The 16,790-nt window shown below is 40.1% G+C and overlaps 1 protein-coding gene and 1 long non-coding RNA gene across 4 annotated transcripts in view; one reads left to right on the top strand and one right to left on the bottom strand.

Moving 5' to 3' along the window:
* The window catches only part of LOC122514783 (protein split ends), a 75,974-nt gene that overhangs the window by 20,306 nt on the left and 38,878 nt on the right, over positions 1-16,790 (bottom strand). For all 3 annotated transcript variants that reach the window (XM_043631816.1, XM_043631819.1, XM_043631818.1), the window contains exon 2: positions 1,681-1,989. In XM_043631816.1, the coding sequence (XP_043487751.1) occupies positions 1,681-1,989 (309 nt within the window). The remainder of the gene's footprint in view (positions 1-1,680; positions 1,990-16,790) is intronic.
* Positions 3,011-3,731, top strand: LOC122514784. Its single transcript, XR_006303117.1, has 2 exons — positions 3,011-3,405; positions 3,485-3,731. It is a non-coding gene; the product is annotated as an uncharacterized LOC122514784 (long non-coding RNA).

The following is a 16,790-nucleotide window of genomic DNA, read 5'->3' as shown; positions in this document are numbered from 1 at the left end:
AGACAGTACTACTGATATTGTCTCTGTATGGTCTTCTGGTAAGGAAAAGGGTAAATATTGAAAAGGTCGTACAGCAGGTTTCCATGACTTACCTTTTCAATAACAATTCATACTTGCTTTTCAATGATGCACCGTCTTCGAAACGATGAGAATGAAGATGACGATGATGAAGATGACGACACTTGGCACTTATATTTAATCCAAATTCACTGTAATCCAACACTGCATCCATTTGTGGGGGTGGTGGTACACGTCGTCAACTTGTCGAATTGACAGACGACGATGACGAGTTTCACTAAATTTCTTTTTCATCCCACTGAAGTTTTTTTTACACAGAGCAGCAACCATCATCATATCCCATATTGTGACATTTTGTATATCATATTTGAAATATTACAGTAGTCAACAACACATGGTATTCAGGTATGATTAGAAGAGGATTATGAGTATAAGGAAGTGTGTATAACTTATACACACATGCACACATATATGAGAGGATGGGCAAAGACCATACACGATAAAAAACATAAAAAGAAAACGAAGAGAGACCTCCTAACACGTGTAATGACGTTTCAATGTCATTTAACTAGCTTCCGGTATATAAATGTGTGCGATTTAATCGATTCCTTGACTTAACGTGACTCATCGTATAAAGTGCTCTTTTATATACGTACGCACACACGCACAAACGCACAAACGCAAAAAGAAAAAGATGGACGTACGACACACGCGAGTGGTTTGAAAACGAGCGAGCAAAAAAATATCGTTATCGGTTTCCTCGTCATAAGAGAGGGAAGAAGAACATCACGCGTCGTACAGTGCGCCGATAAGAAACATTTGAAAATGCTTGTTTCAACGTTCCAACACGATCCATGACGATTTTTATCCACATTTAGTTATAACGACAAGTGTACGGGATCATTATGAATCATTGTAACTCTTATTATATACCTAGATTAGATATTCAGATCTCACGTTCATGTTTATTTCCAGTTGCCCATTAGCAACTTGAATTCATTATACCGAGAACCTGATCATATCCTAACAAGGAAGGTATCCTCGTATCAAGCCTAGGGGGAATTGCCAATTGTTTGTTAAGGAATATAATATAGTTAAATAAAAATTGCTTTAACCCTTTCGCTTCGAGCACTGCATATATTATTCGGCATCCACGAGATGACCCCTGTGGGTTATACGAGAGCGCCGTATATATCCGGCGTCCACGCATAAATTTATTTTACAAATATATTACCTATCATTTTGTAAGACTTTTCATATTAACAATATAAATTATACCAGTCATATTAAAACAACGATTGTTTTATTCAGTACAGTTGTTATTTAACCCTTTCGTTACACCAGTTCGAAAACACCGTGCCGAAAAGTGTGCACATTGCGCGTCGGTATTCGCATTTACGTTTTTCAATGCCACCTTAACGTTATTTTGATGTCCAGAATATATTACGTGCCTTGAAAAATCTATTTTTAGTATAATTAATCTAATAGAATCAAGAAATACTCTACAGATAAAGTAGAATAATCGTCATGCCGACTATAGTCGGCACCCGTAGTAACGAAAAGGTTAAAAGACTTAGGAAACCACGTTGTACACCACTGTGCATTGTTTTTTGTATTAAACATTTTCGAAAAGGTTATTAAATCATCCCGCATATATCTCACCCGTGCGAGGGAAATCTATGTTGAAGATGCTGGGGCTCGTAGTACTGTGTCGTAAGGGCTCGTTCGTCCAGAGTGTGCTCAGTCGCGTGAGCCTTCGCTGCGGACTTGATATCCATGAACGCCACCGTCGCGGAGGCGCCCCCGGTGTTAATCGAGGAACCACCACCCCCGCTGCCGCCGCCCCCGCCGCTGCCGGAACTGGAACCGGAACCACCCTCGTTGCCCTCCCCGAGGGAACCACCGGAACCTCCGTCCACAGGGCACACTTCGCCCCGCGGCAGCAGCTTGACGCTCTGCACGCGTCCATACCTGTAATCCGACAAATCAAATTCATTTAATCAAATATTCTTTTAAATACTCATTTGTTAAAACAAACATATTACACGAGAGATTATTTGTATTTCGACCAAATACTAAATACATAATGTCAAGTTTATGGTGATCGGTCGATAACAAATATCATTGTCAAATATACTCTTATGGTAAATATTAAAAAAAAAAGAAACCCTCCCTCAGAAGAATAAGCACAAATAACGTTTATTTCTTTACTTATCTAATCTTTTCTAAACAAATTTATACAATTGCATATAACAGGGGGGCAGCATGTATCATCTTTGAAGAGAGAAGGGATAAAAAAAAGAATCAGTGATTCACGTACTGAGAAAAGAAGAGTCTTTTCTTATCGTATTCGTGTGATAGTGATCAGATCATTGTGCGCTAGTTCAAATGGCATATTATCCTCAATGTGAAAGTTCAAAAGGATGGAGAAAAAAAATATAGGGGGAATGGGAGAAAGAAAAAGGGAGGGGGGATTACACTAGACGTTGTTGTTTCTACAAATGTGTCGTTGCATCAATATTTTAACATCCAATGAAATAGAATAGGTAAAGAAAATAAAAGAAGGAACGAAAGAAGGAAGGAAGGAAGGAAGGAAGGAAGGAAGGTAAGATAGGATAGGCAAAGTCCGTGGAACGTTTGAAAAGTAATAGAAGGTGTGTTGAGGAGGAGGAAGAGGAGAAGGAGAAGAAGAGACGACAGTGTAGGAAGGAAAGTTGGCAACGTTGAACGGTAATACTCTGATGGTAGGTAGAGTACGGCAACAGCGCAGCAGAAGGGATTCTCGTTGAGAGAGATCGTTTGGGATTTCGAAGAAGGGAGGAGACCCTGTAATCCTCTGCCCGTAGAAACCTCTCGCGATACCCGACACGAGAGAGCGGAGGAAATTAAGTCGAAGGAAGAGAAAGACGGATAGAGGTTAGAGAGACGAGCTGGTGGAAGTGGGGATAAGGGGAAGAAGAGAAGAAAGAGGAGGAGGAGGAGGTGGAGGTGGTGGGGAGAGTGGTGGTAAAGAGGTAGAGAAAGTAGGGGGTGGGATGACGAAGAAGTGGGGCTTTGAGGGGGGAGGAAAGGAGAAGATAGGAGTGCGCATGCGTGTAAAAGCATTTGCGCTGCTTTTGCGCGCGGCTGAAAGAAGAAGCCGAAGAGAAGAAGAAGAAGAAGAAGAAGAAGAAGAGAGAAGAAGAAGAAGGGCAGATAGGCAGGAAGGGAAGAGGAGAAAGGAGACACACTGAGGAGAAACGACGAGACCTCGATCGAAGTCTTCCTCCGGCGGCGCATTCAGATCCGTACGGATAAAAGCCCTTGCGGATGTTTTTGCAGAGCGGCCATGACGGGCAAGCCTTTCCCTCGCTCGCTTACTCGTAGAGAAAGAAGATAAACTGATATGTACGTGTATACCATATTCTTGTAGATATATATATATATATATTTCATGTATTTTATTCGGTTTTAAATGTGCGCACAGAAGTAGTACAACAGAAATACAGAAAAAAGGAAACGTAGAGTATGATGATATCGAAAATCTCCACCGGGGGATATATATTCGAGAAAAAGAAGATTACTTCGAAAAGAAAATGAAGAAGAAAAAAAGAAAAAGGTATATATATAAGTATATATATCATCAAAATATAAAGTTAAATTTTGGAAGTTATTTTTTATATAAATATCTACGACGTTATGCGTAGAGAAACACAGAAAGAGAGAGAGAGAAAGAGAGAGAAATAAAGAAAAAGAGATATAAAAAATGGCGTCGGTAAAAGTTACGCACCGCCATTACGCGTTTTTAGTCACCGACGACGAGACTCTGCTGCGCGAACGCGCGACGCACCGCGCCTGTTACTTTTTTCCCCCCAGACAGTTTTTATTACTTTTTCTATTTCCCTTTTTAATTTTATTCTAATAAAAAAAAAGGAGAGCTCTCCGAAGAGAGAATATTGTATCATCTTGTATAAAAATGAGAATAAAAAGAATGAAGTTTTAAGTAGAAAGAGAGGAGGTTGGTTGGTTGGTTGGTTGGTTGGTGCTGCTGCTGCTTGCTGCTCGGCAAGAATAATACACGGAGGAGAAGCACGGGTAGTATAACGTCCATCGATGATGACGAGGTGGAGGAGAGAAAAAGGAAGAGGAGGAGGAGGAGGAGGAGGAGGAGAAGGTGCAGCAGGCGCAGGAGGGGAAAGAAGAAGAAGACGAACACCAGAGAATGACGGCGTAGTTCCCTCGACGCAGAAATAAGGGGAGGTTTGGATGGCAAGAGGGTGAGAAGGGGGTGTACGCTGAGAGGAGAAGCAAGCAAGTTCTCATTTTCTCTCTCTCTTCTCTCTCTCACGGTTGCTCTGACAATGCGCGAGGAGTGGGGAATAATCGTCGATAAGAGGATGATGAAAGGGCCACTGCGATTGGTCGAACGTTTGTAGAGTAGCTACGCGCAGACGCAGATATCGAAGGCTCGACTTTTCTCAGCGAGTCGATCGGCTGATCTCGCGCGAGTTGCACGTATTTATAAACTTACTCTCCTTCTGTTTTCAGTTTTCTCTCTTTTATTTAAAAAGGGCACGATTCTTTTTTTTTTTCTCTCTCGATCGAAAAAGGAAACTTTATATCCGATATATAATATTTCCTCCCCCCATTTGATAGGATTAATAATAATAATAATATAACCACGGAAGAAGAACGCACCGGGAATATCATTTTCTTTTATTTCTATTTTTATTTTTTTTTTCTTTATATTTAGTTCTGTCTGGCGTTTTTAATTATTCATTTTCAAAAGTATTCGATGAGAAAATGTTTAGCAGTATAATAATCTATCTCGACTGGATAACTACTGTAAAATAACCCTAAAATATTATAAAAGGGTCCGTTTGCGCTCGTCTTTGAGTCGAGGAGTTTTTCGCGACTTGTTTTCTTGATAAAAAGTAGTAAAGAAAAAATAATATATATATTTTATAAAAAGAAAAGGGAATAAAAAATGAGGATACACGGATAGACAGGAGAGGAGGTGGTGGAGGAGGAGGAGGAGGAGGGGAACATATATGCCTCGTTGGAAGAGGGTCGAGAAGAGAGGGGGATAAGAAGATTCGCGAGATAAAACTCAACCAACACACAACTCGGATTATTTCAACGTCGTTAGAAAGGGATAGATATCATTTTCTCTATCTTAGGGGGTTTCTTCTTCTACGCAAAAATTGAACCCCGAAAAAACAATGGTGGATTTTTTTTTCTTCCTTTTCCTTCTTTTTCTTTGATTAACTTTTGCATACGACAATCCTAATTTTTTTTAATTTCATTAACAACGTTTTTGTTCAACAAAATACGTTCTTTTGCTACGGGACTTTGAACACCTTAACTGCTGCTGCTGCTGTACAACACCATCAGCGTGCCGTGGGTTGTTGTTGGGTTTCCCCTATATTTTTTGCTCTCCCATTTTAATTTCTCCCTCGCGTTCGTAAGTAAAATATACTTCGTCGTCGTATCCTCGGAAGTCCGTTGGTTTTAATGATCGAACATCACAACCATGGGGCGTGGTTCCTCGCTAAAGCGTGTGATCCGATTCGCAGATGGGCCGATGCGCAATTACGTCGCGTTGCGTCGCAAGTTTCTCTTCTACGTTTTCTCGGGCTTGACGACACAACTAAAGAATTCTTCTACTACTGCCAGAAAAAGAGAGATATAAAATACTATATTTTCCTTAAGAAAAAGGGGACAGAAACTGTGAGAGAGAGAACAGAATTTGATCTAATTCAAAATGATCACGGAGATATATTTTATTTAAGGTCTTCGATGATCATCTCACGTCTCTCTCTCTCTCTCTTTCTCTCAAATGTATCGTAAATCCTAAAAACCCTGGGTAATCTAAAAAAAAAACCATCCTCAGGAAGGATCCTCCTATACCAGTTGAATTCGTTGAATTAATTAAAAAAATGAATCCTAAAATACATCGGGGATTATAATATACCTTCGTTCGTGAATTACTATCACAAATCTAGGACCTAGAGATCAATACTTCAAATCGTGTGATGGTGTCGAGTGATGATACTTAAAAACCAAATGAAAAAAATCCCTTCGCCACTGAATAATATCCCAAGAAAAGAGAAACGTTTAAGTAGCTCCTGCTGCTTGCTCATCGTGTTTTCGAAACAAACAAAAATGAAAATGGGATGACGATGATGATGAGATGGGTTTAGAGGAGTTTGGGGAGGACCTTTGTTCAGGCATTGCTACGACAATTGGACAAAGTGAAAAAACTCTTCGGTGTGCTGTTGCCTACTGCAGTATGTTCGCCTGTCTGTCTGTCTGTTTGTCTGACTGACTGACTGCCTGCCTGTCTGTCTGCCTGTTAATACTGCGTTTCTCTCTCGGGGAAAATTTCACGCGAAATTCTTGAACAAAAAAAAAGCCGTTCGATTCGTCGCAGCTGCAGCAGCAGCAGCAGCAGCAGGGTTCTCGAACCACACCAAATGAACGTGTACAAACGAACAAACGGACGGTTAGAAGGAGCGATAGCGTTCTGCGTCGCGGTCGCGTACCTTCTTTCACTCCACTCTCCTCTCTCCTTGCTTCACCTCGGCATCCCAATCCCCCCTCCTGTTCCTCCACTACCCCTTGTCACCTTTCTACTAACCCTCTCTCGACCCCTCACGTTCCCTCAGTAAAATAAGAAGGCATACAAGGGAGCGGCGGTACATACGATCGAAGGCACTCGAGGAGAAGTTTCCCTCCCTCTCTCCTTCTCCCTCTCTTTCTTCCTACACAGGAGGGCATTTACGAACACGCACGAACACACACATCGGGCGACGTCGTCTTTTTCCGTGGTGCGTCGTGCGAATACGTAGAGGAGAGAAGGAAAATGGAGGAAGGTTGGTTGGTTGGGTTGGTTGCTGCTGCTGCTGCTGCTGCTGCTACTGCCGATGGGGTAAAGAGGGGAAATCGAGTGCCACGGTGGCTGGCCGACTGGCTAGCGAAGCGAGCCGTGAACCATGTCGTCCCCTACCCCACTTGTCCCTTTCCAACCAACCTCAACCCACCTCGGCCCTCCCGCCGTCAAACAAAACCGAGTTCTCTCTCTCTCTTTTCTCTTTCTCTTCGCCATCCCATATCTATCTCTCTCTTTCTTATTCTTCTTTGCTCACTGCTCGCGCGTCAAGGAATTTTACTCGACGGACTTGCTTGCTCTCTTCCATAGCAGTCTTCTTCTTTTCTTCTTCGTTTCTTCCTTCTATCTGCTTGCTGCTCTCGACGAATGCGAGACGAACTCTTCTATCTTATCCTCGGGTTTAACAAAACGAGAATGTGTGTGTATATATAATAAATATATACATGTATATATCCTCTGAACTCTATATTGTGTTCAGGTATTCACTGTAGGTCAGATCGGGGATACTGGATCGAGGATTCAAACGGATTAGTTTTCTTTCAAACATTTTCTCTTTTCTTACGCGATAATATTACGATATAACGAGATTTCTTTTCAAACGGAGTAATATAAGAGAGGATTTATTTAAATGTACAAAAAGAAAATCTTGTAAGTGTTACGTGAAAAAGTGTGTTGTAAATTAGTGCATATATTCCTTGGAAAAAATTATTCTCTCTCTCTCTCTCTCTCTCTCTCTCTCAAGAGACAGTTCGATCGTACTCGCAATTTAATTATTTTATATGCCGTATAATATCTCTCGTCCGGCCGCCATTTTGTTCTGTCTAGAACGACGGAGAAAGAGACAGACACACACACACACACATACAGCTTGGAAACGGGTTGAAAAATACTAGCGGGAGTTTCAAATGACGCACGGTATGCGCGTGAATATAAAATTATTTTATAAAGATGAATGTAATTTTATTTTATTACTTTTTTTTTCTTTTTCATGTTTTATGATAAAACTATATTAGAATATAGAAGAAACACGTAGAAGCAGCAGCGTTCGTTAACTTTTAAGAGCGTTGCTCTCGTCTTTCACGAGCTGGCATAAATCATAAATCTCTTTGCATCCAACGTATATTGTATATGCTGTGTGTGTGTGTGTATCTACGTATATTCATGTACATATATATCCCCTATACAAATGTAGTATACATGCATATAGAAAATAAATTTCCTAGGAGAATCACAAAACGTGCTATGATCGAAAACGTTGAGAGTGCTCGGACCAATCGTTCGTCTTTCTACGTTTGAAACAGGAGACGAACAGGAAATCAATACATCGGCCCACGGTTAAGAGTTGAGGGTGAGAGAGGGGAGGAAAAGAGGCGCAGGGGTGAAGAGAGAGAAAGAGAGAGAGAGAGAGAGAGACGTATAGGACAAAGCACAGAAGTACAAAAAAAAAAAAAGAAGAAAAGAGAAACTCGCCTTCCGTAAACTCATCAGCGTTAGGCACACAATTGCAAAAGTATTATCAGTATATAGTGTGTGTGTTCTCTTCTTCCTCTGGGCTGATTTCGAATGTACACATATACATGCGTACCACGTATCGTATTTTTTAATTATCGCACATATGCGATATTCATATCTCATAAGCGATGATAAACTTATATGCCGATGACGCGTAGATAAACTTTCCTCTACGCGACGTACATAACCTCAACAAAAATATCATTTTCCTAGAAGCTCAAATTCGATCTCAAAAATTCTCAATACTTTTTAACGATAAAATTTCATTTCTTTTACAACGATCGTAATTACATTTCGATGTAATTTCTTATAGAAAATAATCTACATTCTCGCATTTTTATATAGAGATGTATTAAATGAATATACGTGTACTTCTTTGGCGGTCATTATTTTTTTATTAGACGCATCCATTATTCTTCGAATTGCTAATTACAAAATGGCGATGATAATGCGCAACATGGCGGATCCTAATATTCTCGCGACGTTGAACGAAGAAATGAGAGTAGTTTTTATGCATGATTTTTACGTAACACCGTATGCATAAAATATTCGTATAATGAAATATTATATTGAATGGGTGAGTGATGGTTAAAAAAAAAAATAGAAAAAAAAACATATATGCGATTGAACGAATTTGGAAAGTTTCCCTCTCTCTTCGTTTGAAGTTTCCGAAGTGAGCGGCCGATTTCTCGTGATGAGTAAAACCCAACGGATGAATGGTTTAGCGGATTCTACGAAAATAAATGCGAAATAAAAAGAAAACAATGCGGGAGCAGCACCACGCAGCGACAACGTCGTCGTCGTCGTCGTCGTCGACGACGATGAGAAGACGATGCTATAAAAAAGAGAAAGAAAGAGAGAGAGAGAGAGAGAGAGGAAGGCTTTTGTTCCCTCGTAGTTTCCCCTCGATGCTCCTTCTCGTCTTCTTCGCATATCCAGCGCACTCTGGCTCTTTTCAACCGAATAAAAACATCGTCCGGTACCACAAAGACGTTGGTACGTGGGCCCGGAAACGTTAGAGGAGAGTTGAAGAGAGAAAAAGAGAGAGAGAGAGAAAGAGAGAAAAATTCAGAATAAAACCTATCTCGTTGGCGACGTCGTCGTTTTCATATTGTTTCTCTCCCACGCCCGTAAACTTTCCTATTAACCTCGACGTTACCTAACATTCTTCATGAATTCCAATACGTGAAGGAAAAGAGAGAAAGAGAAAGAGAGAGAGAGAGAGAGAAGCCTCGAAGAGAAGAGGAGAGAAGAAGAGGTTTTAAAGTAAGCTTTGTCAATGCTGGATATAAAAAACAAAAAGATGGAATGAAGAGAAGGGTGGAAAGAAGAGAAAGAAGAAAGAAATTCAATCGAGAATGAAATATGATGAAAAGAAAAAAAATATAAATGGCCGATCGATATTCATCAATTCCGCGAACTCGATTCTTTCTCTCTCTCTCTTTTTTTGTCTCTACATATAGCAATGATTAAACAAAAGATAATCCTTAACTCGTTCGTTATCAAATGAAGTTTTTCCTTGTTACTACAAAACAGTAACCTTACAACCAATAACAACAAGGAACATATTTAGTACAACCCCACAACCGTGAGAAAGAAAATCCTGGTAGGGAAGAAATTTCTCGGAAAAGCTTCTTCTTCTTCTTTATCTTATTCTTAAAAAGCAGAAAGACGAGAATAAAACGATGATGATGATGATGATGACGACGACGGACGAGACGAAATAGAAGAAACAGTACCCAATGTAAGAACCGCAAAACGCGTCGCAGGAAAACGTCGTAAGCAAGCAAGCAAGCAAGCAAGCAGGCCAGAAACGAACAAACGAAAAGGAAGAAGAAGTGGCAACAGCGCTTATCCAAGCAAGCGGCTAGAACGACGGTGGGCGCCTCAACGAGGCCAGCCGAGGACGTGGCAACAGCGCTATGACTCAGCTCTACTCGTTTCGAGCTCTCTACCCTCTCTCCCACTTAGGACTCCGTTGCCGTCCCGTCCGTCCGCCCCAGCCCCCAACCCCCTTTGCCCGTGCGGCAATACGCAGCTGACGCCCTGCTATCCCCTCCCCACCCCTACATCCCCACTTTACTTGCTCGCTCGCACTCTCCCATCCCCCACCACCACACCAAAATACTAACGTCGCTCCACTCGCCGTGGTGCTCCCTCTTTCACTCCCCCTTACCCACCACCAACCCTCTCACCCTCCTACCCCTCCTCTATCTTTCTCTCTCTCTCTCTTGCCCCCTTCACATTACCAACCTTCTCGTCTCTTCGTCATCGTACTAGGGCAAACCGAGGAACGATTCCTAACATCGGCGACGTCGTACGAAAGAACCCAAAGAGAAAGAGAGAAGAACACCACCACTCTGTGTGTGTGTGTGTGCGTTTCTCTCTTTTTCATTTCTTTGAATGTGTGTGTGCTAAGCCAGCGCAAAATTCTCTCTCCCGATGGAAGAAAAACACCTTTACCAATCCCCTTCTTCTTCTTCGTAGTCTTCGTAGTCTTCTTCTTTCTCCTCATCATTTTTCTATTTCTTTTCTAAAGATTTCCTACTATCTAGTCACTCTTTTCTCCCTTCTGCAATTCCCACTTTCCGATCGAAGTGCAAAAGAGAAATATAAATCTTATTGGAAGAGAATTGCTTCTTCTTCTTCTTCTTCTTTTCGTATAATACACAAATGATCGTTAAATTGTCGTACATATATAACTCCATTTTTGTAAAGAAAAATGATTATATAGTTTTGTAGGAAAATCGAGGCTAATATAAACGTTGCAGGAGTGTCTAGGGAAGAGAATAATACAATCAATGTGTTCGACCGGTCTAACGCGAGAATCTTATCATCCGAAGATGGCGATCGTGCGCTACTATGGCAGGAAAACGACTTCCTGCAATTGCGGGATGGACACAAACACACACACACATACAAATACGTTCGCCAACCGCCTTTTCTTCTTCTACGTTGTCGCCGCCGTTTTTTTCTTTTTCTTTCTTTTCTTTTCTTTTCTTTCTCTTCCCCCCCTTCCCACTTCTTTTGCTTGACCTATAGTTTGTGTCGTCATCATCGTAATGTAAGGGTCGTCGCGTGGTTATATGTTCATCATCGTATCTCTATTGCGAGCTTAAATTTTATTAACGCTACTTCTTTTTTTTTCTTTTTTTTTTCTTTTTATTTTATTCTATTCTTTTCTTTTATTTTTTTATCTCTTCCGGTGTATTAAAAATTTTTCAATTAGATGTAATATCGTGTCCTTACGAAACACAACACAACCGTACAAATATAATAATGCGTATCATGAAAAAGATATCGAAATATCGATATCACTTGACGAAATCATGTTTGTTAGTTGGTAACCGGCACCTACTACTATACACTTATACTCTATACCCTGGAAAACAAAAAAAACAACGACGACGACGATGACGACACGACTACGCGTGGCATATTTAAGTAAGCGCATACACAAACGACCCGATGTGTTTATTTCTGCGCGTTTAGTGCACATACGCGCGCGCGCGCAATTGCGTAAGCCATCTTGAAAGTTTACCGTTTCCCCATTTAAGAAGCCTACAACCGTTCGATCGCAATAACATTAATAATAATAATAATAATAATACGAAACTTTTGCAGTAGAAAAATATAAATGTGCAGCAGCATTGTGTGTAATAATGTTGCATTAAAATGTGAGCTTGAAAAATAATCCCGGAATGTGTTTTTCTATCAAATCAAATTCGCTCATATATATGACCGGATGATTTCACACGTTGTATTAACCTTTGACATTTTGTGCAAGTATTTTCAATTCTAGGATACATATATACATTTTTGTGCGGAATAATGTGATGATATTCTTTTTGATATTAAACGGTAAAATAAAATTTTCAACATGAATGTTTCAAGGGATTTATTATTATTACCCGTGCTGGCAATAGTGTCGATTACGATGATAAGTCTGTTCTCTTATTCCGATTAATACAAGAGAAAGAGAGGAATGAAAAAGGAGGGAGAAGAGAGAGAGAGAGAGAAAGAGAGAGAGAAGGCAACGATTACGAGGCCGCGTGGGTTCGAGGTCGCAGAGGCTTGGAGTCACGTTAAGCGGTGATTGCCGTCTCTGTCGTAGCCAAGGTGCCGTTATTTTAATGTAGAGATACGTAGAGGAGACCGGATGAGAATGAAAAGTCAGAGAGAAAGAGAAAAGAGAGAGAGAGAGAGAGAGATTTGAACCGTAAACTGTAAATACGACACAGAAAATAGAAAATAAAATCGTCGATAAATATTTGACCCTCCTCCCCTATCGATTTTATTAATTCCCCCTCATTTTCTATCCGTCAATTTCTCTGTATATAACAACTCCCCCCCCAACCCCTGTAAATAATTTCCTAAATTACTTCTTATTATAACCTTACTTTTTATTCGTTACTTTCCTTTTTTTTTTTTTTTTTTTTTCTTTTTTTGGTATCCTCCTCGCTTTAATCTAATGTAGAAAATTACGGGCGATATAGATTCGATAAGGAATAATAATAACAGTGAGAATAATTAACGATGGAACGACATTAGAAACACCTGCACGTCCCACGCCATCTTAACGACAACATGGCCGATCGAAGAAAATCAAAATGGACGCTGCTGCTACTACTTACTTTATACCGTAGGGAGGAATCGAAGAAAACTAATATAATAATAATAATAATAAGATCGTTAATGCAAATTTGTGTAAAAACGTATTTCTAAATTTTACGGAGAGTTGTTGTATGGAAAAGTTTACCGGAAGGCTCCTATTAGTTTTATAATTTGAAAACAAAATAAGTCTCTCTCTCTCTCGGGGGAAAGGAGTAATTGATTTTAAAAATAACCTCAAAACTTTTTAGCCTCCCATCTTCTCCTCCACCTCCTCTTCCTCCTCCTCCTCCTCCTATGTTACTTTTTTCCCGTACTATGCATTATTTTATTCGTATGTTACTCTATCCTTCTTTACTGGAAATAAACGTAACCTTATATTTGTTGAAACTTTTTTCAAGCAAGATAGTATACTAAACGAAGAATATATATATATATAGTGGGAGGTAAAGGAAGAAAAAAAAAAAAGAAAAAGAGAGAGAGAAGAATACAAGTAACGGTAGTCCATATTACGATCGCTGCCGCGCCTATATTCTTGTTTCGTGTCTTCTTCTGGAGGTCTCTCTTTTTCTCTCTTTCTCTCTGCATGGAGAAAGCCAGTTCGAGTCTTTAGGTTATGTTCTTCGTGCGTATAGAAAGGAAAGAGACGGAGATAGGAAAAGAGAAGGGAAAGAAAGAGAGGGGTCCCACCACCCCCCCCTTCGTGTATGTAAAAATACATTCTGTACACAATACTCAGCACAACACACAACACATATTACTGCACACATATGCATATGCATATATACATATATACGTATACGTGTACGTGAGGTCTTCTCGGTGACTTGGTTTGGTAGAGAAACATAAAATGACAAAGTTCTCTCAGCACTAGGCACTAGCACTAGCACCAACAACAGCAGCAGCAGCAGAAGAAGAAAAAGAAAAGGATAAAAATGGTTAAGTAAAAATTAGAAAGAGAAGGAGAAGGAAAAGTTAGCGTGTGCGAGTTCCAGTGGCGTAACATTCGAAAAAATGCATGATCACTGCTGCTGCTGCTGCTGCTGCTGCTCTGCGTACCTCTATCTATCTATCCATCTATCTATCTATCTTTGTCTTTTTCTAGGCTTGCTAAAGTCTTACAAAATAAAGAAAAAAAAAAGATACCTCGTTAACCGAGAATATCTTTTCTTTTCTATGCATTGTCTGTAAGCAAGCGCGTTGGGTAGAAGTAGTCCCCGCGTAAACAGGAACCCCAACAATGCACATTTTTCTCCTCTCCCTTCTTCTTTTATTTTTCCACCACCTCCTCCTCCTTCCGCGTCATGCAAAGAACTTTGCAAAAGAGTCAGTGAGTGAGTGAGTGAGAGAGAGATAGATTAAAGAAGAGAGAGAAGAACGACGAAAACGTACAATATAAGGCGTGGCGTAAAAACGAGGCAACCGGTTCCTTTCTCTCTCTCTCTCTCTCTTTCTATTTATTTGACGTATACATAGTGATCTAGTGATTATGATAAAGAGAGAGAGAGAGAGAGATAGATAGATAGATGGAGATAGGATAAGACTTAAATACGTTCTCCGTTCGAATACTATTAATACTAACGCGTAATCTTTGCCTATATATCTCTCCCAACAGCAGACTCTTTCGTAGCACAACTTCTTGACTAATTCATAGCTAGTTTCTTAACTGATTATTATTTATAGATATGTACGTAAGAACGAGGAATAATGAAATATGTTAACTCATTGGTCTACGCGCGTAGTGCAATTTTCGTTGTTACTATAACCTCTCTAACATAACTTTTGTGTTATATGATTACCCATCATCAGTAGTGTTCTTATTCTTGGACAAATGTCATGTAAAAAGATAGACCACTTCCAGAAAAGGAAACAATCCGAGAGAATCTTCTTTTTATTCTTCTTACGTTTTCGTAATTAATTTAGAAACGTGGGGAAAAGAATTCGAGAGGTTATTTTGTAGGGAAACATAACCTATAATGCAAGAGTTACGCCATTGGGATGCGCCGCGTGAACGTCGTGCGTGTAAAAGCAGCAAACCAACAGCAGCAACAGCAACAGCAGACTAGCAGACACAGTGAACCTCTCTCTCCTCTCCTCTCCTCTCCTGGTGGTTTACAACGAGAAAGATGTAGATATGTGTATGTGTGTGTGTGTATTGTAGCGGGGGTTATAGCAGAGAGAAACAGCATGCTTTTTTTTCTCCTCAGCTCCCCCTTCTCTTCATCGCAACGATTTCACCGCGCTTAGCAGCCCTGGCCGTAGAGATTCTTCTTCTTCTTCTTCTTTTCTTTTTTTACCTACTCTGCAAACGTTCAGCAGCCGCGGGAAAGCTCTCTCTCTATCTTTTTACAGGTACATAGATGCATATGTGCATGCTTATCTACACACGACGCCTATGCGTCCGTCCCCCCACGAATACTGCAGCAACAGCAACGTTGGCTAACTAGGCTTAGAACAAACATTTCAACAACAGTTTCCCAAAAAGATTCATTTTCCCGCAAGTTTCTGAAATTTGTTTCGCTAATTTTTAACCATTGAACCACGAATGAAATATCTACTGCGACAAGAAATCCTTTTTGACATAAGAATTGGTAAAAACGAAAGCTCGTAAGAATTTACGAACTTCTGATTACGTTGGATGATTAGATGCTCCCCTCCTCTCTTCCTTCTACAACGATTGATAACCCCACTGCTAAACAATATCGTGGAAAACAAATTGGAAACAACGAACAATTTGATTTTCTTTTTTTAACTTAAGCAAAATAACGTAGAAACGTATATAACACGACGGATGTATATTCAATAGGATTTTTCTTTTCCTTCGCAACTTTCTGTTATATTTTCGTGCGACTCGTGAGAGTTGGGGGAGGGGGACCGAAACCGAGTGAATTTTTAGCGCGTAAAAGTATATCTGCATCAGCAGAGACGTTAGCTCGCGCAAATACAGAGGACACGTATAAACACACACACACATACAAGTGTATATACGTGTATAAACGCAGATGGAAGGTTGACAAGGCGCACATGGCTGGTTTCGTTTAATAGAGGTCGTTGAACTGTCAACGTGGCGCGGCAGCAACGACTGAACTCTTCTTCCACGTCGGCATATCATTGCCGAAACTACAGTTTTTTTCTTTTTTTTGCCGATCGAGAATCACTGACTCGACGATTTTCGATCGAAATAAAAACACGCGTCGAGAAATCGCGTCCATTTTGTCTTTCTGTAACTTCTTGCGAAAAGAACCAATCATCGCGGGGGATTTTCTTAAAATACAAAATGGCTGACAAATTTGCAAACCGCCATGTTTGTTTCACGATGATAATAGTACTACGTGAAAATAGATTTTATCGAACGTACTACTACTACTATTACTACTACTAGAGATATTTTAAAATCAATTTATATTCTATTATTTAATACTTTTTCAAATAATTGAAGATAAATAAAATACAAATACACGTTCGAACGAAAATACTAAAAGCCTATCATCCTCATCCTCTTTGCATGAAAATTTACCGTATATTTTTAACAAATGTTCCAAAGTTTTTGCTAACGTAAAATCCGTTCGTCTATTACCGTTAGACAAGAAAACGCAACTCCGGTTGTAAAACTGATCTTCGGTAATTTTACAGTCTCTTTACGATGTCTAGCGGAATATATATTTTATTTCAAGTGTCGCGTATGCACTCGAAGAAGATACGGTAGTGTGAGGAGGAGGAGGAGGAGGAGCAGGAGGAGGGGAAGGAGGTGACTCCGAAAGATCGTAAAACGTTTATC

The sequence above is a fragment of the Polistes fuscatus genome, unplaced genomic scaffold, assembly GCF_010416935.1.
Source record: "Polistes fuscatus isolate 324 unplaced genomic scaffold, CU_Pfus_HIC Scaffold16, whole genome shotgun sequence".
NCBI lineage: Eukaryota > Metazoa > Arthropoda > Insecta > Hymenoptera > Vespidae > Polistes > Polistes fuscatus.
This window is presented reverse-complemented; position numbering and strand designations above follow the sequence as displayed.